At 42.6% G+C, this 27968-nt stretch overlaps 1 protein-coding gene and 1 long non-coding RNA gene across 2 annotated transcripts; one reads left to right on the top strand and one right to left on the bottom strand.

Moving 5' to 3' along the window:
• The first annotated feature begins 12 nt into the window (after positions 1 to 12).
• Positions 13 to 26639, top strand: COPS3 (COP9 signalosome subunit 3). Its single transcript, XM_049638004.1, has 12 exons — positions 13 to 158; positions 3760 to 3889; positions 6717 to 6829; positions 6922 to 6971; positions 8732 to 8824; positions 10237 to 10416; positions 13345 to 13485; positions 15123 to 15296; positions 18202 to 18288; positions 24664 to 24777; positions 25937 to 26017; positions 26317 to 26639. Exons 1-12 carry the CDS (start codon positions 104 to 106, stop codon positions 26368 to 26370), a joined length of 1272 nt encoding a protein of 423 aa, XP_049493961.1. The 5' UTR covers positions 13 to 103; the 3' UTR covers positions 26371 to 26639.
• On the bottom strand, positions 26182 to 27968 carry LOC125927559 (uncharacterized). The gene is made up of 2 exons (XR_007459366.1): positions 27766 to 27968; positions 26182 to 27048 (listed from the first exon to the last, which is right to left on the bottom strand). It is a non-coding gene; the product is annotated as an uncharacterized LOC125927559 (long non-coding RNA).

The following is a 27968-nucleotide window of genomic DNA, read 5'->3' as shown; positions in this document are numbered from 1 at the left end:
TGCTGTCGAGGCCCTGTGGTGGATCGCCGCGGCCCCTCCTCCCAGAGCAGCCTCCTTTTCCCGCGTGAGCTGCCTCTGCTGCTCGGGCCGCCGGGGGGGAAACATGGCGTCTGCCCTGGAGCAGTTCGTGAACAGTGTCCGACAGCTCTCGGCTCAAGGTGAGGCCCTGGGCCGCCGAGCTGGGCCTGGGAGGGCCCCCCGGGCCGCGGGGACGGGCTTGCATCCCTAGCCGCCAGCGCGGACGGCTGGGACGTCCCTGTTAGTGCCGAACCTCGCCTCCGGGGCTGGTCTCGGGGTGGCGGCGCTTAGACCAGGGCGGGATCGGGCGAGGCTGAGTTCAAGCAGCCCTCTCGCGCTCTCGGTCTTCGTTGCTCTAGTCTGCCGGCCAGTATGCTCGGCCGCCTGGCTATCTCCCCTCCCTGGGGCCGCCCGGACCCTCCTCCCCCCGGCCCGGGCCCCTTCCACTCGGGCGCTTCGCTTGACAGTTTTGGGGGCGGTGACTTCCGCTGGACGCCTTCCCGAGCGCCCGTTGGTCTCTTCGGCCTCCCTTCCCTGCGCCGATTGGTGCACCGCCTCGTCTGTCCCGGTGGCGCCTGGCCGCCTCCGGCCTAGGCCGCGGGTAGCGGGCGCGAGGCGAATCCTTTCTGGGTGCCTTGGCTCGGAGGCTCGCCTTGGCCGGCCGGCGTGCCCTCGGGAAGCCTCCGCGCCTATTTTAGTCCCGCTGAATGCCGAGGGAGCACTCACTCGTAGGGCTGCATTTCCAGGGGTAGAACTGTGACCATTATTACTTAAATTTTCGTGCTTTTTGGTTCATTCAGCTCATCACCTGAGTATAGAGCGCTGGACTCCGAATTAATTAGCTGCAGGCTGTGAAGGTCCCTTTAAGCACCCTGTTTCTCCATCTCTAAAATAAAAATAAGACCCTACTTCAGAGGGTTGTTGGGATTGAATGAGAGAAATCATGTAAAAGTACTTGAAACAGTACCTGTTATTTCGGGTGCAATAGATACAGTTGCAAATTATTGCTAACAGCTGTTAATTGTAAACTTCTAGGAGCTGCCTGACCTTGGATAAGTCACCTTTAATCTCTTGAATCTCTTTATCTCCATTTGTAAAAATGGAGGAGTGCGATTTACCTCACTGGTGCAAGTTAACTGACCGGGTTGAATCCATGCCTAATGAAATACTTTTTTCCCCTTATTACTGATAGAAACTAGGTTCACAGGTAAGGCACAAACTTGCAGCCTCCATGAATGAAGGAACCATTCATTCATTCGTTTATGCTACAAGTATTTGGTTTCTCCTTCCTGGGGTGTTGTATGGTTATTTAGATTTGGGTTGGAATCCTGACAGTGGCTTCTTGGGCCAGTTTTCTCATTTACAAAATGGGACTGGGACTATTTAGCATCAAGTGAGATCACTTATCTGAAAAGCTCTGTATGCGTGCTCTGAGAGTCACTGCGTGAGGAACAGTCAGGCAGAGATAAACAAGATAATTTCACTGCCTATGGCTTCTGTGCCTCATGCTCAGTGCATAGGAAATGTTTATGAGGTTTCTGTTTTTTTCTGCACTTAACTCAGAGTTTCCTAACATGGACCTTAAGTGAAGGGAACTTCATAATTTCCAGCTTTCTTTGATTAGAGGGAATTTCATTGGCCACATCTTTGGGCTCATGTCAGATGCACCCTGTGGCACTGCACTTACTGTTAATTCTTCCCTTGGCCCACAGTAGTTAACTATCTTACGATTTCATAATGACCCAGCTTTTATTTTAAGTCTCAGCTCTATATTGGCTATTTAATTGGGGGGAAATGATGGACTGAAATGCTTGTTTCTGTGTGGTTCTTATTGTAAGTGTAATTATAGAGTAGTGAGTAAAAAGGGGGGGGGAGCCAATTATTTAACTAGAAGAAGCTATTTTGTATTTACCAGTGAGATTTGTAATAAAATGATGGTATTTTCCTGTTCAACTTGTGTTATCATGAGAGATAGTACCTAATCAGATCACAGATTTTTTTTATTCCTGCTTTGCAGTGCATGTGATAATAATAGTATATTTCTTTATTTTTGGAAAAAATTTTAAAGTATAGTATAGAAGCCTCAGAAACAAAATTACCAAGCTGCAGTCACTTGGATTTTAAATTTTTTGGTATTCACGTGGGGTTGTTTTTTTTTGGGGGGGGGGGGATATGGGAAAAAATCCCTCAGCTACTAAATAGAAATAGCTGATATATATAGCTTGAAGTTCAAAATGTGAAAGAGAACTATAAAGGAGGAAACTTAAGAAGTTGTTGCCCATGCCCTTTTATACATTTTTTTAAATGTTTATTTATTTTTGAGAGAGAGAGAGAGAGAGAGGGAGAGAGTGAGGGCCAGAGAGCAAGGAAGACACAGAATCCGAGGCAGGCTCCAGATTCCAAGCTGTCAGCACAGAACCCGACATGGGGCTTGGACCCATGAACCGTGAGATCAGAACTGAGCTGAAGTCAGATGCTTAATCGACTGAACTGTCCAGGCACCCCTGCCCATTCCCTTATATAAACGCCATACACACCACCAACCACCACCAAAAAGACAGCTAGTGGAATTTGGAAGTCTAGAGTGTGGCCATTTCGGAATGTGTCTCGGAATAACCCATCAAAATCAGTGAGTCTACTTCAGAGTACCAATTCAGGCCTAATTAGATTCTATACCTTAGTTGTGAAAACATGACATTGTGGTATGGGGGGGTGGGGAATCGGTGGATCAATTAGGAGATTAATTAACAGGCTGTTGATTGATTCGCTGGTAAGTAAGCACTGTATTCTGAAACTGGGGACATGAGACAGCCTCTCCTCCTGAGTTTACCTGAGTTTATGTTGAGTTACCTAACCACCACAATCCTAGGTGATGCAGAGAGGGCACAGAGAGAACACATTTTTCAAGTTAGCTCGGGGAAAGGGGGTAAGATGAGGGTCCAAAGTCCCAGGCCGATTGCTGCATGAAGTGTATGAGTCAGGTAGTGGAAGACCCAGGAGAGCAGAGTGAAGGAAGGAACAGCAAGCTTGCAGAATAGGATGTGTAGAGGCAGAAAGGTGAGACGACATGGAATGTTGAGTGAATTTTGTGAACTCAGTGTGACTAGAGAGTGTGTGTTGGCGGAGAGAGGGGTGGAAGCAGGTGGTAAGGCTGGGGAGGTGCAGCGGCCTCTTACCAGGCTGAAGCATTTGGACTTCTTAAAGCCTTTGGAGTAATTTGATTGGATTTTACATTTTGGAAAGGTCATACAGGTACAATATGAAGTATGGGTTGGAGGAGAGAAAGAGTGAGGTAAGGGGACCGTTTAGAAGATTTATGATGTAGTCCAGGCAAGAAGTGATGAGGGTCTGAATAAGGCAGGGGAGAGAGAAAGGAACGGAGCCAAGAGACTTAGGAAGGAAAATTAAAAGTAAAGTCGTATTTGGTGGCATTTTGGATACAGAGAGGGAGGTGAGGGTGGTGGTGATAGTAATGTGTGCATTTCTGGCTTGGGGAATGGAAGAGGGAATAGAGGAAAAGTAGAAACTTTCAGGGCCAGAAGGAAATAGGAGGTCTAGTTTTGAGTCAAGGCCATTTCACTTCTCTGACCCTGCTGACCCATTTCCCCACCTGAAATGTAGGAGATACAAGAAGTCACCTTTAGATTATTTCTTGCTCTGAGGAATGAAGTCTGTGGTTATAGAGTTTCTCTAGTTTGGTTAGTGCTGTAACTGAATGATGGTGTTATTCCTGTTTTCCAGGGCAAATGACTCAGCTTTGTGAACTGATCAACAAGAGTGGGGAACTCCTTGCAAAGAACCTATCCCATCTGGACACTGTGCTCGGGGCTCTGGACGTACAAGAGCACTCCTTGGGTGTCCTTGCTGTTCTGTAAGAGGCGTCTCCTTTTACAGTTTAGTGCTAAACCTGAACGCTTGCTAAACCTGAACGCTACAGCCTTTCTGGCTATAGGTGTTTGTGTTTTTGTTTTTGTTTTTTTGGTGTAGAAAGTATACCGTGTTAAACAACAGTGAGCTCTTTTGCACAATTATAAAGTCAAGTCCTCATAGTTACATTTTACTCCTCCTAGCTAATCCTTGTTTGTTATATTTTCAATTTTGTTATTTTTTAATTCTGTTTATACACATTTTGAAATTTATTAAAAATTTTTTTTCATGTTTTATTTCTTTTTGAGACAGAGAGAGACAGAGCGTGAGCAGGGGAGGGGCAGAGAGAGAGGGACACACAGAATCCGAAGCAGGCTCCAGGCTCTGAGCTGCCAGCACAGAGCCCAACGTGGGGCTCGAACTCACAAACCGCGAGATCATGACCTGAGCCGAAGTCGGACGCTCAACCGACTGAGCCACCCAGGCGCCCCTTGAAATTTATTTTCAAAAATAAGTGGCCATCTCAGTTGTGAGCACTACAGTTTGCATTTATCTGAATACTTTTATTCACATAATCTGTCAGATTGTCCACATTTTCTAACTTGGAAAGAAACTAGGGAAGGGTGATGGAATAGGACACAGTGGAGTATGTTGAGTGAAATTACCAGCGATCCAAAGGAACTTTGCTTCAGATTGCCTTCAAACACGTTCAAGCCGTTTAAGACCAAATTAAATAGACCTCATTTCAGCTGGGGTTCCTTGTAATTCTGTGTGCTTGACAGAATTCTTTTCCTTTCGATGTTTTAGTATTAGAAATTGGGATGTTAGGGTTGTCATGAAAGTTGAAGCAATATAAATAAACTGAGAGGAAATGGACTTAAAGCGAGGGTCTGGCTTCGCTGGCGCAGGGACCCCTGAGACAAAGGTGTGTCGGGAATAGAGTTTAGAGAAGAAACTTTATCAGCATGAAAGGGTCAAGAGCAGTGCTCTACCACACAGTAGCCACTAGCCACAGGTGGCTATTTAAACGTAAATTAATTAAAATTAAAGCTTCAGTTGCTCTGTCGCACTAGCCACTTGTCAAGTACTCAGTAGCCACCTGTAGCCACTGCGTTGGACAGCACAGATACAGAACGGGTCTACCGTTGCAGCAAGTTCTTTTGGATGGTGCTGGCGGGTAAAGATTTTTACTGTCTGTGTTTGCTGGCTAGCAAAATGGATAGCGTGCATATTTTATGCACATACAACCTTCTATGTGGCTGTGTATCAGGTGAGGTAAGGTGCATGACAGCGTTTTGAAGCTATAAGGCATTTTACCATTGTATATCTGTAAAAGAAAACCTGGAGAGAACCCTGAACTTGTTTCCCAGTACCCTGGATTTGAACTATGTTCCTCCAATTATAAGCCGTGGGGTCCTGAGCTGCCTGTTTTTATTTATAAGATGGAAATCACAATGCCGTGCTGATCTCTTGTGAAGCCCAAATGAGATCGTTTGATTGCATGTTGATGACGAGAAACTTCAATTACAGATGTGAGGTGACATTGTTAAGTTGAATGATAACTACAGAGAGGAAAAGACAAATGCAAATATGTAGGAGAAATTGGGTTCAGGCAGTAATATCCATTTTGTTTTACTTGAGGTTACTTTCAAGAGTTCTCTAAAAAAAATAAATAAAAAGCTGGAAGTTTACTTGTAAGCAATACCTGAGTGGTAGTAGCTTATCTGATTTCTTCCCCAAAACCTGTCTCTGGTCCCCTCTCAGAGTGTTTGTTGAAAGGCCCCATTCTGCCCAGTGACTCAGGGTGGACCACCCACATCCTGCCTCTTATCTCCCCCACTCCTCTGCCCTTCACATCAGCTGGTTCTTTCTCCCATACGGACCTCAGCACCCCCTGAAGTACAGTCACAGTCTCCAGCCAGTTGGAACTTCTCAGTCCTTGTGCCCCTTCAATCTGTCATCCTTAGAGCAAGAAAAACGACTGGTTTTTTGTTGTTGTTGTTGTTGTTTTAATGTTTGGTTATTTTTAGGAGAGAGAGAAACAGAGAGAGTGCGAATTGGGGAGGGGCAGAGAGAGAGGGAGACACAGAATCCAAAGCAGGCTCCAGGCTCCGAGCTGTCAGCACAGAGCCCGACGCGGGGCTCAAACCCATAAACCGCGAGATCGTGACCTGAGCCGAAGTTGGATGCTTAACCGACTGAGCCACCCAGGCACCCCTACAACTGGTTTTTAAATGACTAAATAGCCCTAACTACATGGGAGCTCAAAAGAAAACTGGTTTTGAAAACTTTGGGTTAAAAGTTCATGTTCAGTTCCTTCACGAATATTAGACAACCTGATATTTGGCCTCGTTTAATGGAGTTTTCTTTTTTGAAAATTCTTTTTTGGGGCGCCTGGGTGGCTTAGTCAGTTGGGCGTCTGGCTTCGGCTCAGGCCATGATCTCACGGCTGTGAGTTCAAGCGCCTCATCGGGCTCTATGCTGACAGCTCAGAGCCTGGAGCCTGCTTCAGATTCTGTGTCTTCCTTTCTCTCTGCCCCTCCCCTGCTCACGCTATGTCTCTCTCTCCTTCAAAAATAAATAAACATTAAAAAAAAAAAAATTCTTTTTTAAGCATATTTTTCTCAGCCTTCATATGTGTCTGTGTTCTGTGTTTTGACCTTGCAAAGAACCGGGCCAGTCCCATATACTCTTTCCTAGTTTTTAAAAATATCGGTGACTCATTTACTTTCATAGAGCACTGGAGATAGGATGAACTTCTGGCCCCAGTGGCTTCTTCATTTTCCCTTGTAAAATATCAGGAGGAATTGATTCTTTTCTCTTTATTCCAGATTTGTGAAGTTTTCCATGCCCAGTGTTCCTGACTTCGAAACCTTATTCTCACAGGTTCAGCTTTTTATCAGCACTTGTAATGGGGAGCACATTCGATATGCAACAGACACCTGTAAGCCAACTAACATTTTGTTATTTCCCACCGAATGCATTTTACCTGTGTAGTCATTGATGTTGTCAACATTTTGTCCTTGCCATCTCTAGTTGCTGGGCTTTGCCATCAGCTGACAAACGCACTTGTGGAAAGGAAACAGGTAAGCAGTGTTAGTCCAATATTTTAAGAAATCTCTGATTTACACAACGACCTCCTTTGTTAAGGTTCCAGGTTAGTACTGAGTATCCTAACAGATCTGTGTGGTTGCCAAGCATCTGCTGTGAGGACCTCCAGCTCGTACATCAGGTGAGGCCTCTCAGATGCATGGGAAGTAGGGCCTCAAGGGAGGCTGCTGCTGGCAGTGGATGTTTTTGGAGCTACGGTTCTAGTGCCCTTTATGTAGCAATATACTGGGTTTTTGTTTGCTCAGACTTTGAACTTTTAATTATGACATTTTAGCTTTACAATATGAAGAATCCCCATGTACCTTTCACCCAGATTCTCCGGATGTCAACATTTTACCCCACTTACCCTTTTCTCTCTCTCTTGAGCCATCGGAAAGAAAATGGCAGATATGTTACCACTTACGCTGAATACTTCAATGAGTGTTTCCTAAAAATTAGGACATTCTCTTCTACAACCACAGCACAATGATAAATATCAGGAGATGAACGTTGATATAATCTTTTAAACAAATCTGGCCGTATTCATATTTTGCCACTTACTTCCCTAATGTCCTTTACAACAGAAGAAAATCTCAGGTCATGAATTCCATTAGGGTGTCCTGTGTCTTTCATCTCCTTTAATCTGAAACAGTTCTTTGGTCTTTAACTTTTGTGATACTGACACAAGTTATAATTTGGAGTGTTTTCAATTATTATTTGAAATTGAACTTTAAGATGGAGCTTGGAAGGAGACCAGACAGAAAGAACCATTTGGGATTTTGTAGGAATATTAAACAAATTGTGGTTTGAAAGAAATGGTTAAAAAAAATCTTTGTTGAAAACCTCATATGAGTTATTTAGCTATTTTATATATACATGTATAAGTATATATGTGTGTGCGTGTATATATATATGTGTGTATGTATATGTGTGTGTATACATGTGTGTGTGTGTGTGTGTGTGTGTGTGTATGTGTATATATATATATTTAACGTTTATTTTTGAAAGAGAACAGGGAGGTACAGAGAGAGGGGGGACAGAATCCAAAGCAGGCTCCAGCTCCGAGCTGTCAACACAGAGCCCAACAGAGGGCTCGAACTCACGGACCGCGAGATCATGACCTGAACCAAAGTCATACACTCAACCAACTGAGCCACCCAGACGCCCCTTATTAGCTATTTTAGAGTCATATCTCCTGTTCAGAAACTGACTGCCTCACTTGAAACTTTGTCTTGTTATTTATCATCAGGGCAGGAAATGATCTGTTTATAAGTTATGATATCTGTTTCAATAGTCATTTATAATCCATTAAGAGATGGTGGTGGTGGAGAGAATTTACAGACGATATCTAGACTGCCCTATGGTAAGATGCCAACATCCTTAGCCATAGTTACGCTTACTAAGCATAGGCTCTTTATTGTAAATGATTTGGAAATTTTTTGTTTGTTGCAATGTAAATACGATGAACTGTTGACAAAGTAATACTGCTTTTGATTATTGATCTTCATTGTAAGAAAAAAAGGTTTATAACCCCAAAAATGGTGCTGAATTACTCTAAAATAGTGTAAGAAACAGCTCAAGAAAGCGTTTTTTGACTGAATAGGGACAGATATTTCCTGAAAGAGTATGGAAACCTCATATTGTTCTTTAAAGGAACCTATCAATTAGTGTTATTTTTTATTTGTAAGTGACAACATAAGATCCAATGTGCTGCCATCTTTGAGAACTTATCTGAAAGAGATGTCATTTCTGACAGCCCCTGCGAGGAATTGGCGTCCTTAAGCAAGCCATAGACAAGATGCAGATGAATACAAACCAGCTGACCTCAGTCCACGCTGATCTCTGCCAGGTAAGCAGCAGAGGAGTGAGTCACATGGGGTCAGAGGTAGAAGTTGGGCTGTGCGCTTGCGCAATAAAGGAGAGCAATTTGGTGGGGACTGCGATGTGTTCTAGAAGTTGAAATGCGTAGGGACGTTATCAGTGCGGGAATTTGCAACTGGCTGCTAGAACGCAAACTATCGAATGGGTCTCAGCCAGCGGGCTTCTGAGATGAGTAAGCAGACCGGTTAATGTTTGCGATGTTAAAAATGTCCCAAGTCACTTTTACTTTATTTTATGTGGTTCAAACTCCGGAAGGCCAAAGGGAAGGTGGATAATGAAGTCACCTTGCTCATGAGCCACCCATCTCTTCTTTCCAGAGGAAATCAGTGTTAGTTTTTTGTGTATCCTTCCAAAGATATTTTATGCACATATAAGCAAATATGTGTATTTTTCTCTGTTTTTTCATACCAGTAGCAATAATCTGTATGAACTCACATGTACATTGTTTTTTTTCTACTTGATGTATCTTGGAGAGGTCTCCGTATCAATGTTTTACGGCTACAGATTATACCATAATGCTCTGGGTTTAACCAGCTCCTGTGGGGTATGGATTGTTTCTTTAATAGCGTGGTACCTGGATTATTCCAAACACATGTTGTAGTTTCACATCAAGGTGCTTTCTTTCTATTTTTAAAAAAGCTTTTGTGCTTGAGGTATGACCCACACACAGTAAAGTACATTAGTCTTAATTGTACAGCTCTGAGTTTGTACCTGTAACTACACCTGTACCAGCATCATCCAGCTGCAAAACGTTGCCATGTGCTTGCTGTCTTGAGTTTGACTTGAGCAATTCCCTACGCTTATGGAAACGATTCAGAAATTAAAAAGAAATAATTGAAGAAAAACTGCCATTTTTATCACACCATATTGGTCTATTTGTATTCTGCTAATTCAAAAAGAAAAAGGACTCACTTGTTTGTGCATCTGTAAGCCAAGTGGGTGCTGGGCAGGCTAAGTAATAGCTGAGCTTTAATTCGTCTGTGGAGTACTTTATCCCCTGCCTGCGTAGTCTTTTATAAACACATGCTGTTTTGTTCTGAATGCTTAGGAAAACGGAGTAATGTGTCAACACTTAGAACAGTTTTAATCAGTAAGATGGTTTAAAATGTTTTCTTCAGGGGCGCCTGGGTGGCTCAGTCAGTAAGTGTCTAACCTTAGCTCAGGTCATGATCTTGCAGTTCATGGGTTCAAGCCCACACGTTAGTGCAGAGCCTGCTTGGGATTCTGTCTCCACTCCTCCCTCACTTGCTCGCTCTCAAATTTAAAAAAATAAATAGTAAATAAAATGTTTTCTTGAACTTTCTGGAATCTATGAATTTGCTCCTGCTAAAGCCTGCCAAGTACAATTAAAATGATGATTCAATGTAAAATTTTTCACAGCTTTGTTTGCTGGCAAAATGCTTTAAGCCTGCCCTTCCATATCTTGATGTGGACATGATGGATATCTGTAAAGAGAATGGAGCCTATGATGCAAAGCACTTTCTATGTTACTATTATTATGGAGGGATGATCTATACCGGGCTGAAGAACTTTGAAAGAGCACTGTACTTTTATGAACAGGTAATCATCTCTCTAAATGCCCCTGAGGTTCTGTTGAACTTGTATGCTCGAAGAAGTGCACAGCTGGTGTGGATTGATCTTGGGCCTCTGAGTTTCAGGTGGAGGTCCTTTCAAAGATCATCTGTCTGGGATCATCATGTACATGGTGGTAAACTGTCCTTGAGTTGAAGGGCAGTAGGAGTGGAGGGAAGAGCACTAATGAGTGGGGTCTGATCTAGGCTTTGCCACTCATATCCTGTGTGATTCAGGTTAAGTTCTGTATGTCTCTTGACCTTTACACAAAGGGAAGAGATTGAGCTGAATGATCTTTGAAATGTCTTTTTGTTCTAAAACAATGTGTGGTGTTTTGTTAAGTTTTATTTATTTTAATAAGTAAAACAGTCTCATGGTTCAAAATTCAAAGGGTATTGAGCATACAGTGGAAAGCCCCTACCTGCTTTGTCTATGTGATGGCCCCTGGTCTGTGTAATGACCTGTATAGTGCATAATTTGGTAGAATGTTTTAGAGTCTGAAAAAGAGATACAATATTGGCTAATACTAGAATTTTAAGAAATTTGTCAGAGGTTTAATATTTCTTGTATTCCTATCACATATTATAACAAAGGATATTCTAAGCCTTGAAGGAGCTCACAATTTAGTTGAAAATGCTAAGACATAAATACACATGCATGTATTTATTAGCATTGCCTCAGGGAATTGTCACCAGAAGGTGCTGTTGGGCAGGGATGATGTCATTAGAACATGTCTAGCCAGGAGCATTCAACTGGCTCCGTCGGTAGAACATGCAAGTCTTGATCTCAAGGTCGTGAGTTCAAGCCCCATGTTGGGTGTAGAGCTTACTCAAAGAAAAAAAAAGGGGGATGTGTCTAGTCAAGTAAGGGCCTTCAAGGTGACTTCTCTCTTTTTTTTTTTTTTTAACATTTATTTATTTTTGAGACAGAGACAGAGCATGAACGGGGGGAGGGTCAGAGAGAGAGAGGGGGAGACACAGAATCCGAAACAGGCTCCAGGCTCTTAACTGTCAGCACAGAGCCCGACGCAGGGCTCGAACTCGCGGACCGCGAGATCATGGCCTGAGCCAAAGTTGGACGCCTAACTGACTGAGCCACCCAGGCGCCCCAAGGTGACTTCTCTTTAAGAGTACATAGTCAAAAGCTTTAGTTCTTCAGAAAATTATAAACATATTTCATAGTCACTGGGCAAATGATTTTATAGTCCAGTATGATAGCTGACAACATATTGATGATCCAGAAATATCAAGATGATGAGGGCTTTGGAAAAGGCAGGAAAGTATGTAATGCACTTAGAAAAGATATTTCCATCCCAAATAATTAAAATGTTAAAAGTAAAACATTTTTGATACAGATAGGAACGTTTTTGCTGAAAATCTATTTATACCCTGATTTTGCCTTGCCCAGCATTGTCTGGTGTTAGGGTACTTCATGCAACTGTGTTTTAATAATATACATGAAGCTATAGATGGTGTTAGTACCTTGATTTCAGAAGGTGATACAGATTTCTTACTGCTTAAAAAAAAGAATCCAAGAGAGGGATGTACTTAGTAGAAAAAAATCCGATCATTCAGCATTACATAAAGCAAAAAGTGAAAGAAAGCAGCTTTGTCTTCTCATATCACACCACACATTGACCTACTTAGTTTACTGGTCTTCGGTTGGTGGGAATGTAAGTCAATTGCAGTTTTTCACTGTTGAAGCAATGCTGTAGTAGAAATCATTGCACGTGTAAACATATGCGCTCATTTGAATGTTTCTGTAGCATCTCAAAGAAGCACCTTGCAGGCTCAGTGGTTTGGGTTTTGATTTGGAATGTTTGAGCTGATTTGGGTATGATAGTTTTCATTTCTCCCTGACCTTCATAAATCCGGGTGAAAGAGAGTAGAAAGTCAGCCACAAAAGAGGAGAAGACATTTGCAGATCTCTGATAAGAGACTTGCAACCAGAATGTACAAAGACCTCTTACAACTCAACAGTAAAAAAACTAAAATTTAAAAATGGCCAACGAAGAGACATTTCTCCAAAGAAGATACACCAACGACCCATCGGTACATGAAGAGATACTCCTCATCATTAGTCATCAAGGACATGCAAATCACAACCACAATGATACCACGAGGACAGCCCGAATTAAAAAGAGACAGCCAACAAAAACGAGCATTGACAGGCAGGTGGAGAATTTGGGATCCTCATAACTGCCGACGGGAGTGTGAAACGGTGCAGCCACTAGGGAAAACAGTCTGCAGCTCCTCAAAGTGTTAAACATGTTTGAGTTACCACCCTGGCCCAGCAATTCCACTCCTAGAAATATACCTGAGAGAAATGAAGTCAAATGTCTGCCCCAAAACACGTACACTGATGTTCGTGGCAGCTTCGTTCGGAGTGGCCAGGAGGGGAGACAACCCAGATGCCCGTCACCTGAGGATGAGTAAACAAAATGTGGTCTGTCCATATGGTGGGATATCATCAACCATAAAGTGGAATGATGCACCAGTACCTGCTACAACACTGAAGAACCTTGGAAACAGAGAGGCCAGTGACAAAAGACCACAGATTTATCTGAACTGTCCAGACTAGGCAGATCCATAGGGACAAAGTGGCATGGTGGTTTCCTGGGGCTGGAGGGAGAAGAGAATGAGGAATGACTGCTAGTGGATATGGGGTTTCTTCTTGGTGGGGTGAAAATGTTCTGAAATTTGGTAATGGTAATAGTTGCACAGCACGGTGAATATACTGAAGCCACTGTCTGGTATACTTTAAGAGGGTAATTTTATAGCACGAGAATCCGTTCTCAAGGCATTATTAAAAATACTCATAGGGCACGAAATGTAAGAATTGTTTTTAATTAAAGTGATACGTGTGGCTGATTGATTGCCCTTTCTGCCCTGGTGTGCTCTCTCTTCTCTTGCTCAGGCCATAACTACTCCTGCCATGGCGGTCAGTCATATCATGTTGGAATCATATAAAAAGTATATTCTAGTTTCTTTGATATTACTTGGAAAAGTACAACAGCTACCAAAATATACGTCTCAAATTGTGGGTAGATTCATTAAGGTGAGTTTTTTAAATTGATTTCTTAGGTGACATGTTAAGTCCATAAGGAAATTATAATGATACGTAGTTCTGTAATTTTATTTTATAGTGATTTGGCTCTCCCGGCAGCTTCAAGTTAGCAGACATTTAATACGTTTCATAGTGGACATTATTGTCTGGGAGCTGCTGTTCTTGCAGAATCTTGGCCTCTATTCCAGTCCATGCACCCTCTGATCACTGACCGGGGGGCGGTGGGGGGGGGGGGGAATGTTACTTAGAAATCTGTTTTCAAACTTTTGCTCTGAGTAATTATTGCCATAGATGCCAAAGCTCCTGTAAAGGCTGATGATGATCTTCTTCTTCGTTACAGTTTAGCGAAAGTACTGAAAAGACAGTGTTGAGTTTATGGAACTGCATCTGCCCGAGTGTTAGGAAATCTTTCTAGAGCCCCTGCATGAAAACCACAAGTTCTGCTCACTGAACTTTTGTTTCCACTGAGGACCCAGCTTTGGACCACATTGAAAAATAGATTTTTTTTTTTTTTAATTTTGAAATACATCCTCATGGTTTAGAATAAAATCGGGCAGTTCAAAAGGTTATAAGGTCACAGTCATTTGGATACAATTTTAACCCTGTTATTCGTACAGAACTCAGAATTTCAGGGTATCAATTTGAAAATCTTCCTGATGAGAAGATTTTTATGCTGTCTTGTTGCAGACAGCCCTGTGTCCTTCACTACAGAGCCTTGCTGTGGTTCTTAGGGCTCTGGGCTGCCTAGTCACAGATGAGGGAGGAGAGGAAGGTCCCTTGAATCCCATGAAAGAGTGAGAGGCAGGGTTAAGTTTAGGGTAGCCATTCTCAGATCATTTGGGAGAACTCCCATGGTCCCTTGAGCTGGCCTGTTCGAGGAAGAGTAGTTGCGCAAGACGACGTCTTCATGACTACAGGGTGTCCTTCACAGCATTCGTGGTTTATGAGGCTAGCACCCATGGTGAAGAACACAGACTTCGGAGGAGAGACACAGATTTGAATCCGCTTTGCACCTGTGCTCCTCATGACCCTCCCACGTTCTCTCAGACCTCCGCCCCAATCTCCTAGTATTTAAAGTAGAGGATAATGTATATAAAATGCATAAAGCAGCTCAGGCTCTTAGGAGGCCCTCAGCTGCTCTTGGTTCTCTTGCTCCTATCTTCCTTTTTGTCAAAAATAGATTGTCCTGTTGCATCTGGTGAGGGGTGTGTGTGTGTGTGTGTGTGTGAGAGAGAGAGAGAGAGAGAGAGAGAGCAAGAGAGTTGAGAATGATAGGAGTCTTGCCTTCTTTTTTCCCAGTGTAATTTATCAATAGGAAAAGAAAAAAGACGCATGCATTTATTAAGTGCAGTATACTTTCACCTGCTATGCCGTCATTTGCTCTGAAATAACAAAGTTTTTTTTGACAATATGTCACTCCATAGTGAATTTCTATCTTTGGTCTTCAAAACTAGGCATTTACTCTGGGTAACAATAGGTTAAGGTTAAGCAATAGGTTGCTTAGGTAACAATAAAGGGTATTGAATATACTTGTGCATGATATAGCACTGTGTTTTCTTTTTGCTTCCTATACAAATTTTGTATCTCTAATGTTTTCATCTGATTTCTTCCCACCTTTAAACCTTCAGCCTCTTAGCAACGCATACCACGAGTTAGCACAAGTTTATTCAACCAATAACCCCTCAGAACTCCGCAACCTGGTGAGCAAGCACAGTGAAACTTTTACTCGTGATAACAACATGGGGCTGGTGAAGCAGTGCTTGTCTTCTCTTTATAAGAAGAATATTCAAAGGCTAACCAAGGTGAGGCAAGCGACGCCCTCAGATAGCATCTCCTGGTTCCCCCGGGGCCTCCCCCTCTTCTCTCTCTTCTCAGTGCCGAGGAAGCAGATACAGGGATACAGTGTGGCAGGATTTCTTTACTAAGCAAGAACTCTCACAACCGATGACTTAGAAAGAGTTTGATTTATACCTTTTGGTCTTTTCAGGGCTAGAACAGGGTTTTTGAGAAGAGGAACAGGTGAAGAGGAAGACAGGTAGGAGATACGGCTACATGGGGAGGCAGAGACAGGTAGCCCGAGAGAGGTAAACAGTCCCATGGGCAGAGGGGTGGCGCTAACGATGCAGACACAAGTCCCTTGAGACCAGCCGTGGACCCTCCCGGGCTGTGCTCATCTGTACTTGAACTTCTTGCTCGAACGCTCAGCACTCTACCTCGACGTTGCCCTTTAGGCCACAGATGAACGAGCTATGTGCAGTTGAACTGTAGGAAGTAATGAAAACGACCTGCTGGTTTTGGATTAGAGGAAATATGCTTATTACCCAGTGTTCAAACGGTACCAAAAAGTATGAGAGAAAAATGAAATCCCACGTGACCTCCAAAGGCATGTGCTGCAAGTAACAGGAAGCGAACAGCCGCTTCAGCAAACAGGATTGCTTTTTCCTCTTGAGAAGTAGTGTAGTCAGAGGGGGCGTTTCACAGCTGGCGAGAACGTGGTCAGTCTGGCTCTGGGCATACCCTTTACCCTGCGGCAGCCGCGGGACGGGGCGGAGAGGCAGAGGAGCCAGAAGAGGGGGTGTCTGCTGCTGGGTGCCCTCTCCGTGGGAGGGCCGCGGGGCTCTGGGTGGAGTGTCAGGCAGTGAGAGCCTGGAGAAGCCAGAGGAGAGTGGTGACAAGGGGGCGGTCATGGAGGCAAGTGAGCCGCGCAGGGGGGAGAGGGAGGAAGGCGAGGAGACGGCCAATGAACGAGAAGAGGAAACTCCTTCCAAATACTCTAGAGAGAGCAAGCCTAGCTGCCCCACTCACACACGGAAATCAGGATTTGTAAAAAGTTGGTTTGTAGAAGGAAAATGAAAGAGAAAGTAGCTCAAGAAATATTAGAAACAAATGTAACCTGTCTGCCAGAGGAAAACTGACTTTATCTATGGGCAGACAAGGCCGGGACCTAAGAGATTCAGGGTAACAAGCAGCCTGATTCTCCCCAGAAAAGTTTTTCTTTTGAGAACCACTCTGTCCCTTGCTGTGTCACCATTGAGAGGTAGCTGTTGACAAACAGATGCCCCCTGCTTGTGACTAGCACTTGCACGTTAGCTAAAAGAGTCAAAATGTTAACACAGGTAAGAGAGGGTACCTTTCAGAAAAATGTTAAATTGCAGAATGGCAAATAAAAGTTAAATGAAGAAGGTTAAATCTTCACTGGTGGCTGTTGTACTTTTAGGCATCATGTCTTAGTGCCAGAATTCTAGAAGGGGGAATAATGCACGGATTTTCTAGCCACGCCAGGCTCTTTCTTATTCCAAAGTCAGAAAACCCAAAGTTTTTCAGAAAGTCTCAACAAGGAGACCGTGTGTCCATGTCAGTGACGGGAATGATGTTCTGTGACATTGCTGGCTGGAAGGCAACTAGGGACAAGGGGTTCTCACATGGGGCTGAAATCTGCCACTTCATGTTAATGTTTTGATGGACATTTTTCTAGATTCTTCTTGCTTCTCTCTCTTCTCTCTATGTATATGGAGACACTCACAATTAAATGTGATTAGGGTTATGTTCTAAACCTCTTTCCCTGGCAGAGTAAGCCTGTATCACAGCTCCCCTACATAGTAGTCTGTTTTATGGATGAATCACGATTGATTCATTCAACTGGTCCTCTACTGATGGACATTCAGGTGGAAGTTTCTCTTTATTTTGAAACAGGAAAAATGACCCATGTATTTAGAAATGTTGACTTTTAAGTCTTCATTTGTGTTCAACTGCTTATGTACTTTAAAAATTAACAATTACATTTTCTTGGATGCTACTCCCGGAACTAAAGCATACATAGACTTTTTGGTCATTGGCTTATTAATTTTCAACATCAGGGTTTTAACATGCTCTGCTCTGAAAAGGCCATTGCTGTAAATATTGCCAGCTTTCCTTAAAAAAGAGCTCTTTTAATTTGTTCCTGAAGGGGAACATTTTCATCAAGTCCCAAGCAGAGTTGTGGGAAACACTGGCTTCCTTCTAACGCCCCATGTGTTTATACATTTTAGCTTGGCATTTTGAAGAACGAAAGTGATGTTGTCAATTTTATTTAATAGGTAGTATGTTTACAGTACAAAATTCAAAAGACACACAAATCTCCATGCAGGTCCTATACCCCAGCCACCCCTTTTCTTTCTGTCTGAAGAAAGTGTTGCCAGTTTCTTGGGTGTCCTAGAGGTTGTCTGTGTGCATATACGTACATATCCATACACACTCTCACGGGTACATAAAGTTTCCTTCCATTTACACAGCATGCCATGCACATTGTTCTTCATTGAATGGTGTACATTATCTTAGATTCCATTTCAGTTCATGAGAAGTATCCTTTTTAATTTTTTTTTTTTTTTAAAAACAACAGCATAGTCATCTATAGACTCAATTATACCAGATGGCACCAACCAATCCTTCTAGGTGGTCCCGGTGCTGCAGTAAAGAACTTTGTGTGTGTGTCACTTCACTTGCGTATCTGTGTAGGATACATTTCCAGAAGTCCTTACACCTCTAGGAAACCGAGGACTAAAATTTACACGGGTTTCCTCAACTCTAAGTCATCTTCACAACAAAACATTATTTTGCACAGTCACAGAAAGCAGATTTTGAGTGATTCATTAGAGCTCTGTACACATTTAGTGAAATTTATGTCCTCCGTTGTTTCTACCTGTGATTAATTCTACTTCTGAATTTCAGACCTTTTTAACACTATCATTACAAGATATGGCAAGTCGTGTGCAGTTATCTGGACCTCAGGAGGCAGAGAAATATGTCCTACATATGGTGAGTGTGTCTTCATTTCTAAAAAGTTCCTTGGTGGATTTTGGCCTTAGAAAAGTAACAGGTGTTCGTTAGAGAAAATACAAAGAGAGAGAGAAAGAGAGGGACATCCGGAGTCAACCTCTGGACACTTTGGTTTATTTCCTTACAATCTATGGGGTTTTCCAGTCATAGGTACCCATGTGATGTACATGGTATGTCCCGTTTGTCCTCCTTACTTATATTTGTAAAGCACTTGTGAAGTACAGAGTCCTAGAGCAGTGCTACTCAACATGCTGCTCTACAGCGAGGACGTGAACTCGTAGCTGTATGGAGGTCAGGGCACACACACTCCTGCCCACAGTGAGGAAGTCCTGTTCAGCTAGAGAGGGAGCAGTGATGTGACTTGTGCCCCTTCCCTCCTTGTGGGCCACTGTCAGTTCATTCGTACGCTTAGAGTTAGCATTAACAATAAAGGGGGCTCAAGCAGACACTATCTCAGCACCTGCCTTCAGAAGTCAGGTACCACCAGCATCCCTGTTTAAAGTGTCCCAGGTGCATCTGTCCACTCCCCAGATTTAGAGAAGCATTATTTAAATATGCACAGGGTGACCCACCAAGTTGATAGATTGTAATCTACCTACCTATTCAGTTATGTAAATACATGGCTAAGATCTGATCCGTCAGACCAGACTTATGTCCTCAGCCCAGGTCAAGCAAATCTTAGGTGTAGAAAGTCAGCATTTTACATTTTTCTGCTGCTGATGTCCCCTTTGATTTTAGGAACACTGCCGTATCGGGATTAGGAATAATGAAACTACTTTCCACTGTGATAATGGAGTACTTTATTTCCATAGTGCAATTTACAAACGTTTTGAAGTTTTAATCTTTCATCCTAATTCTGAAAACACGTGCTCATCCCAAACAAACAACACCTGTCTGACTCGACCAACCTTGGAGTGCTCGCTAGGAGCACCTTGCTAAACCTCCCCTGGGGTTTAAGCATCAGTGAGCCACACAGTACCCCCAGGAAACTCACTACTTGGTGGGTGAGAAGAAATACATGAGTGGTTATGACACCAGCAAGGAGTCAGAAGCTATGCTTTGAGGGATCAAAGGAGGAGGAAGGGGCTTTGAACACTTCATGACCAACCCAGACGAACCCTGACAGGCTCTGGATCAACCAGGGCTGTTTTGTCTGCCAGGGGACATTTGGCAATGTCTGAAGACATTTTTGGTTGTTACAGCTAGGGGTACTACCATCTAGTGGATAGAGGCCAAGGATGCTGCTGTACGTCCTACGATGCAGAGCACAGTTTCCACGACAGAGAATTCTCTGGCCTGGTATATCCATCCTGCCAAGCTTGAGTGTAAGCTCAAGACTTGCCCTAGAATATAAGGTCTATGAGGGTGGGGATTTTTTTTTTTTTTAAAGAAGACATTTTTTTTAAAGCAGTTTGAGGTTGATAGCAAAATTAAGAGGAAGGTACAGAGATTTCCCGTATGTCCCCCGCCGCTGCACATCCATGACTTTCCCCATCGTCACTAACCCTCACCAGAGTGGTGTGTTATAGTTGTGACACGTGTGCGTGTGTCATGGTTGGTGAGCCAACCTGACACGTGGCCACTGCTGTACTTTGCGCAGGTTTGGACAGACATATAATGCTATGTATCCATCATTATGGGGTCACACAGAGTTATTTTTACTGCCCTAAAAAATCCTCTGTGCTCTGAGACAACCACTGATAATTTTTATTGTCTCCATAGTTGTGCATTTTCCAGAATGTCCCGTCTTTGGAATCATGCAGTATGTAGCCTTTACAGACCGGCTTCTTTCATTTAGTAATCAAGATTTAAGGTTCCTTAATGTCTTCCCATGGCTTGATAGCTCCTTTCTTTTTAGCGCTGAATCATATTCCATTCCTTGGATGTGGCACGGTTTATCCATTCACCTCCTGAAGGACATCTTGATTTGCTTTCAAAGTTTGGCAATTACGAGTAAAGCTGCCGTAAACATCCCTGTGCAGGTTTTTGTGTGGACATAAGCTTTCAACTCCCTTGGGTAAATACCACGGAGTGTGATTGCTGAATCAGATGGTAAGACTATATTTAGTTTGGTACCAAGCTGCCAAACTGTCTTCTCAAATGGTGGCAACATTTTGCATTTCCGCCAGCAGTGAAAGAGAGGTCTGATTGGCCCGCATCCTGACCAGCATTTGATATTGTCAGTGTTCCAGATTTTGGCCACTCTAATAGGCGTATAGTGGTATCTTGTTTTAATTTGCACTTCCCTGATGACATACGATGTGGAGCAACTTTTCATATGCTTATTTAACATCTGTATATCTTCTTTGGTGAAGTCCCTGTTCAGATAGTTGGCCCATTTTTTAGTCTGTTTGTTTTCTTGTTGAGTTTTAAGAGTTCTCCATATGTATTTTTCTTTTATTTTAAAATAATCTCTCTGCCCAGTGTGGGGCTCAAACTCAGGACCCCCGAGATCAGGAGTTGCATGCTCCACCCACTGAGCCAGGCGCCCCAGTCCTTTGTATATTTTGCATAACAATTCTTTGTCAGATGTGTCTTTTGCAAATATTTTCTCCCAGTCTGTGGCTTGTCTTCTCATCTTCCTGACATTGTCTTTTGCAGAAAGAAGCTTTTACGTTTAGTGGAGCCCAACTTATCCATCATTTCTTTCCTGGATTGTGTCTTTAGTGTTCTAGCTAAAAAGTTATCATCACACCCAAGATCATCTAGGCTTTCTCCTATGTGGTATTCTGGGAGTTTTATAAGTTTTGCGTCTTACATTTAGGTCTGTGACCCATTTGATTTAATTTTTAAGGATGTAGCGGCTGCACCTAGATTCAGTTTTTTGCTTGTGGATGTCCAGTTGTTCCAGCACCATTTGCTTGAAAGGAGGATCTTTGCTCCTTTGTAGTGCCTTTGCTCCTTTGTCAAACATCTGTTGACTGTTTATGTGGGTCTATTTCCGGGCTGGCTGTTCTGTTCCATTGATACATTTGTCTGTTCTTTCACCAATACCACATTGCCATGATTACCGTGGGTGTATAGTAAGTTTTCTTTTCTTTTTAAGATTTTATTTTAAATAATTTCTACACCCAGTGTGGGGCTTGAACTCACAACCCGAGATCAAGAGTTGCATGCTCCACCAACTGAGCCAGCCAGGCGCCCCTTTAGAGAAGAGTCTTAAGGTCAGGTAGTGCCACTCCTCCAACTTTGTTCTTCTCCTTTAATATCATGTTGGCTATTCTGGGTCTTTGTCTCTTCATGTAAATGAGAATCAGTTTATTGATATCCATAAAAATAACTTGCTGGGATTTTGATTGGGGTTGTGTTGAATCTATGAATTGAATTGGGAGGAACTGACATCTTGATGGTACTATCTTCCTATTTAAGAACATGGAATATCGCTCCATTTATTTAGTCCTTTTGGATTTCCTTCCTCATCCTTTGATTTCCTCATAGATCTTGTACATCTATTGTTAGATTTATTCTTAAGTGCTTCATTTGGGGTGGGGAGGATGCTAATTGTATCGGTTTTTTTATTTCAAATTCTACTTATTCATTGCTGGTATGCAGGAGAGCAATTCACTTTTCCATATCAACCTTGTATCCTGCAACCTTGTTGTAATTACTTCTTAGTTCCAGGAGGGTTTTTTGTTGTTGATACTTTCAGGTTTTCCATATAGACAAACTTATCATCTATAAACAAAGACACTTTTGTTTTTCTTTTCCTAACTTTTTATTTCCTTTTCTTGTCTTCCTAGACTTCCAGTACAATATTGAAAAGGAGTGGTATGAGGGTGCATCTTTGCCTGATTCCTGATCTTTGTGGGGAAGCTTTGAGTTTCTCACCATTAAGTGTGATGTTAGCTGTAGGATTTTTGTAGATTTTTTTTTTTAATTTTTTTTTTAACGAGAGCTAGAGAAAGACTGAGCATGAACAGGGGAGGGGGAGAGAGAGGGGGAGACACAGAATCCGAAGCAGGCTCCAGGCTCTGAGCTGTCAGCACAGAGCCCGACGCGGGGCTCAAACTCACAAATCATGAGATCATGACCTGAGCCGAAGCCAGACACCCAACCGACTGAGACACCCAGGCACCCCTGTAGATATTCTTTATGAAGTTGAAGAAGTTCCCCCTCTAGACTTAGTTTACCGGAGTTTTTATCATGAATTTTCACTGGATTTTATGAAGCACTTTTTCTGCGTCAATTGATAGGATCATGATCTCTTTAGCCTGCTGATGTGATGAATTACATTAATTGATTCTTGAATGTCCATCCCGCCTTGTGTACCTGGGGTGAATCTCACTTGGTTGTGGTGTATAATTCTTATATATTATTGGATTTGTTTATATTTTCTTGAGGATTTTTACACTTATGTTCATGAGAGAGGTTGGTCTGTAGTTTTCTTGTAATGTTTTTGTCAGGTTTTATTAATATCAGGGTAATGCTGGCTTCATAGTAGTTGGAAAGTATTCTCTTTGCTTTTGTCATTGAAAGATCGTACAGATTGGTATAATTTCCTCCTTAATTGTTTGGTAGGATTCACCAGTGAATCCTTCTGGGCCTGGTGGTTTTGTTTTAGAAGATTATTGATTCATTTTCTTTAATAGATATTGGCCTATTCCGATTGTATGTCAGGGATTTTTAAAAAGAATTTTAATGTTTATTTTTGAGAGACAGGGCATGAGCAGGGAAGGGGCAGAGAGAGAGGGAGACACAGAGTCTGAAGCAGGATCCGGGCTTTGGGCTGTCAGCACAGAAGCCTATGCAGGGCTTGAACCCACAAGCTGTGAAATCATGACCTGAGCGGAAGTCAGATGCTTTACTGACTGAGCCACCCAGGTGCTCCAGGAACTTTTTTCAGTAAATATTTATTGAAATATCACCTGCCCAGAGAAAAGTACACTTAAGTTTATAGCTAAATACATTTTCACAAAGAGAAGACACCTGTGAAACCAATACCTAGGTCAAAAATCAGAGTATCAGCATCCCAGAAACATCTCTCATGCCTGCTTCCAGCCCTACTCCTGGCTCGCCAGGTTCTTATCCTGGCTTCTCACATTCTATTTTGTATTTGTTTCTGAGCTGTATATAAGAGGAAATATACAGTATATATTTCGGGGGGTCTGGCTTTTTTTGCTCAATATTATGAGCAAAATGTTGTATGTGGCTCCATTCATTTTCAGGGCTACAGTATCTCACTGTGATTATACTCATTTCGGTTGTTTCTAGTTCTGGTTATCACAAAAAGAGCTGCTGTGGTAAACCTAGGTTTGCATTTCATTTGGGCGTGTTCTGTCCACGTTTAAAGAGGCAGCTCTCCGTGATCACACAGAGAATGATGTATTCCATTTAATGTGTGCTGGGCTGGTTGCTGTTTCATTAAGCAGCATCTGTCCCTTCCAAAGCTAGAATGTGGAGCAGTGTGTTAGGAATAACAAGTCCTATTCAAGACTTCCTGGTTTCTCACTTTTTAACTTCGGGACAGGATTTGGCTGTGAGGGTCAAATAACTCCTCAGTCATTGATGCAAATAAAGAACATAGCCGTGAAACTACCTTGGAATCAGCATTAGCAGAAAAGTTTTCTTGAAGGATCAGAAGAGAATTTGTACGGGGGTGAACCAAATGTGTTAGGGTTTCATGTTTTAAGGTGCAAGGCACTTGGACGTTATGCTGGCTGATGCAGGAAACAAGAGAAGCATACACAATTCAATCATGTGAAATGTCCAGAACAAGCAGATCCCTAGAGCAGGAAGTAGTAGATTGGTGGTTGCCAGGGATGGAGAGGATGGGAAAAGGAGTCACTGCTCAGTGGGGACAGGGTTTCCTTTTGGGTGATGCAAATGTTTTCGAACTAGCTAGAGTTTGTGGTTACACATTGCAAATTACATTGAATTGTTCACTTTGTTTTATTTATTGATTTATTGAGAGAGAGAGAGAGAAGGCAAGTGAGGGGGAGGGAGAGGGAGAGAGAACCCCAAGCAGGCTCCACGCTCAGCACCAAGAGCAATGCGGGACTGACCTCACGACCGAGAGATCATGACCTGAGCTGAAATTAAGAGTTGGATGTCCAAGGCACCCCTGAATTGCTTACTTTAAAATGGTTAATTTATATTATGTGAAACTTAGTAAAAAAAATACAAGAGCGGGTATACGTGTCTCTGTATGAGTTTTGTAGCCCTTAGTATCTGCAGTGCTGTCTAGCACATAGTAGGCGTTCAGTAAATACTTGTTGACTAAACAGATGGTGCCTAAAAATAAACATACAAATTTATTTATTGTTTTTTGTCTCCCCTCTCCCCGGTTATATTGAAACATTATATGTCCACATAGTATCTGAGTCTAAACTACTTTCCTGATTTCTTTTTTTACAGATAGAAGATGGTGAAATTTTTGCAAGTATTAATCAGAAGGATGGTATGGTCAGTTTCCATGATAACCCTGAAAAATATAATAACCCAGCCATGCTTCATAACATTGATCAGGAGGTAAATCTGAATGCCAGGTTTTGATTGATGTTTGAGATGCTGTATTTGAAATACTGCTCCCATGCTCCAGGATAATTTTAGTTGTTTGTTTTTTGAGAGAGAGTGCACACAAGTAGGGGAGGGGCAGAGAGAGAGAATCCCAGGCAGGCTGTGCGCTGTCAGTGCCGAGCCTGATGCAGGGCTCAAATTCACACACTGTGAGATCATGACCTGAGCCGAAATCAACAGTCAGATGCTTCACCGACTGAGCCACCCAGGCACCCCTTACACACAGGTAGTTCCCAACTAGTTTCTGGGAACATTTTAGTTCCTACAAAGTTGTTTCGAATATGAGCATTGCTTAACCCTCTTCCAGATCGTATGGTTATAAGTCAGTGGTGGGTTGGATTTCCCGGCAGCTCACCACAGCTTAGTTTAGCTACTGAAACACTTTAGGGTCTTACAGTCAGTATGCTTTTATCCACACCCAACCACCTTTCATAATGCAGAGCCTCATTTCTGCGGTAAAGTATAGTCAGAAGGTCAGAAACCTCTTTGTGTCAGGAGAGGGAGGAAGGGGGGTAGCTGGAGGAAGAAAGTCCTCCGTTGGGCATGGCCAGAGTGGTCCCTTTGCATCTTCTGAGGTCACGTGTTCTGACTGCCACTCTGGGTTCCAGACAGGAGTCGGGATTGTGTGGGCGTCTGTGTTTCTTACCTCACATTATGGAAGTAGATGGAACCAGATATCAAATCTCCGAAACCTGAAAGCAATGGATAGTAACATAGTAGACTTCCACACTCCTTGTTTTGCAATTTAAAATAAAAAAAAAACATGAAAACTGGAGGTTTTGGTAACTAAGTGTGATGGCGAATTACACCTGAAATGATGCATAGTCTTTATCCCACTTTGTGCATATTTTTAGGCCTCACTGCAAAAGGTATTAATGTGTTTGATTATGGGGCATACCCTAGATCCTACTGGGATGTTAGGTAATATACAGTACTTGTACAGTATTAACTTTCTGCATTCAAAAAATTCTGATTCCAAACCTGTGTCTCCCCAGGGGTTTCAGATCATGGGACTGTGAACTTGTAGCACCCATATTAGTAGCCTAGGTTAAAAAGGAGGTAATTGACCTAGACTTGCTTACTAACCACCTTCAAACATGTCTATCACCAGATGCTGAAGTGCATAGAGCTGGATGAGCGACTGAAGGCCATGGACCAGGAGATCACAGTGAACCCCCAGTTCGTACAAAAGGTGATTAGGGTTCCCTTCATTAATTAGAAGTGGCCTGGACAGAAAAGGAACATGAACTTGATTTGAGGTTAAATGCTTATTAGTTGCCTGAAGTTCTTGAAAACTTTTATGACCAAGTTCATGGAGAGATTCACTGAGAGCATTATCAAACTGCAGCCTGGAAGTATGCGAACTATGGCCTGTTTGTACACAGGGTGACCGATTGTCCTCACAGAAGAACAGGGTGTGCTTGTTTGGGGCCGGTGGGAAATCTCTGGCAAGGGCAAGTGTAAATACATCGTCTCACTTCTTCTTTACAGAGCATGGGATCACAAGAAGATGATTCTGGAAACAAACCGTCTAGTTACTCTTGAAACTAACATCCATCCTGAGTTAGATGAGAGAAACTGATCACCTTGGCCAGTGGCAAGCGGTAGGAGGGCAGCAGGGAGGACCAAGCCTGTTTCACCTGGACATTAAGAAATTACATTTTGTTTTGACATCTTCAGTCCCATATGCTTTAAGAAAACCATTCTCTCTGCAAAGAAAGGAAAAAAAAAATGCAAACTTTAAAGTCTGTTGTGGATTTATTTATCCTCAGATTAATGTTGTTATTGCATTAAATCTACCTTTTTGTTTTAAATTACTTGAACATTAATGTGTCTTCTGTATCGCTTTTTTCCCCCTCTGAAAAGTTTTTAAGGGCTATGTTCATTGTGAACAGAAATGGTTAAACTTGAGGAATTTTTGGAAGATTTGAAAAGTCTGGGAGTCCATAACACAGAAGCTAATTTTTTATAATTAGAAGTAACATGCGTCTTAGTGACAGTACACGCTGTGAATCCGAGATGCTTTGTGCTCTTTCTGACCTGTGGGGTGGGCTCCACTCTTCTGCAGTCTTGAGACCAGGGCCGGACTTTGCTACATTTTCTTCCAGAAGGATTTTCAGTGAAGCTGCACAGCTGCCTTGTGATTATTCCCAGGGTCTCTCTGCAGAACTCTGCAATTTGTCTGACAGGGCTCACCAGTTAAGCCCGGGAATGGTGTGGAGTCTTTGTAAAGTATGAGAAGCCTGAATTAGAATTTAGTCCTTAAAAATGTCCCTCTCTTGCTAGCAACATTCACTTTTTTAAATGTGTCAACTTTATAGTCGGTCACATTTTCATTATCAAAAAGAAATCTCATGAGTCATGTAAAAAGTTGCCCCTGCTAGGCTTTGGGGGGGCATGTGGTCTGTTGTGGTAACTACTCCGTTTTGCCGCAGGAAAACAGCCACAGTGAGTCCCAAGAAAATGAACACAAAAATAGGCCGAGGGCTGGATTTGACCCTTCGTCAAAACCCTCAAATTCTCAAGCTCAGATTAGTGCCGCTTGTGGACTACATCATTTCCACTTACTTTGACATGTGCCTATACTAAGGAGAGAACAGTTAATTCACAGAAATTTTCCTGTTATCAGCATAGCAAATTCCAGACTTTTTTTAAAAAACAAGTTGGACAACTTCTGATTTACCTGGATGTAAATTAAAATCACCTAAGATGTGTTTGAGAATCTTAGTAGCTGTGAGTCATGACGGTTTAAAGAATAATTCTCTCGTGGGCTTCAAAACGAATTCATTAAAACACCACATTATTTTGAGACCGAAACTATGGTATTTAGGGCCTGGTCCTACTATATGCAAACCACATCCTGGCCCCTCCTCTGTCAGTGTTGTCTCCACTTAAGGCTCGCCTTATTCTTTCTGATTCTGGGGCTAGAACTCTGCATACCGCATTTCTTTTTTTGCCAGCTAGAGGCAGACTGGAAGGCTAGAGAGGAAAAAAAGGACAGGCTTCCTACTGTCTGCTTCCTGTTGAATAGTAAAACCCCAGCAACAGCTCTTCACCCTCGCAAGGATGGTTCAGCGCAACAGCGAGGAGCAGGCTGTGATTCCCATGCTCCTAGAATTAAGCTCATCACACCCCTGGAGAGA

The sequence above is a fragment of the Panthera uncia genome, chromosome E1, assembly GCF_023721935.1.
Source record: "Panthera uncia isolate 11264 chromosome E1, Puncia_PCG_1.0, whole genome shotgun sequence".
Taxonomy (NCBI): domain Eukaryota; kingdom Metazoa; phylum Chordata; class Mammalia; order Carnivora; family Felidae; genus Panthera; species Panthera uncia.
The sequence above is the reverse complement of the archived record's forward strand: the minus strand, read 5'-3'. Positions and strand labels throughout refer to the sequence as shown.

What these genes read in the sequence shown, in the direction of transcription:
- COPS3 (XM_049638004.1), top strand. Translation starts at nt 104, where the DNA reads ATGGCGTCTGCCCTGGAGCAGTTCGTGAACAGTGTCCGACAGCTCTCG. An exon ending in TTGGGTGTCCTTGCTGTTCT is followed by an intron (nt 3,890 to 6,716) that starts GTAAGAGGCGTC and finishes TCTTTATTCCAG; the next exon opens with ATTTGTGAAGTTTTCCATGC. An exon ending in CACTTGTGGAAAGGAAACAG is followed by an intron (nt 6,972 to 8,731) that starts GTAAGCAGTGTT and finishes CATTTCTGACAG; the next exon opens with CCCCTGCGAGGAATTGGCGT.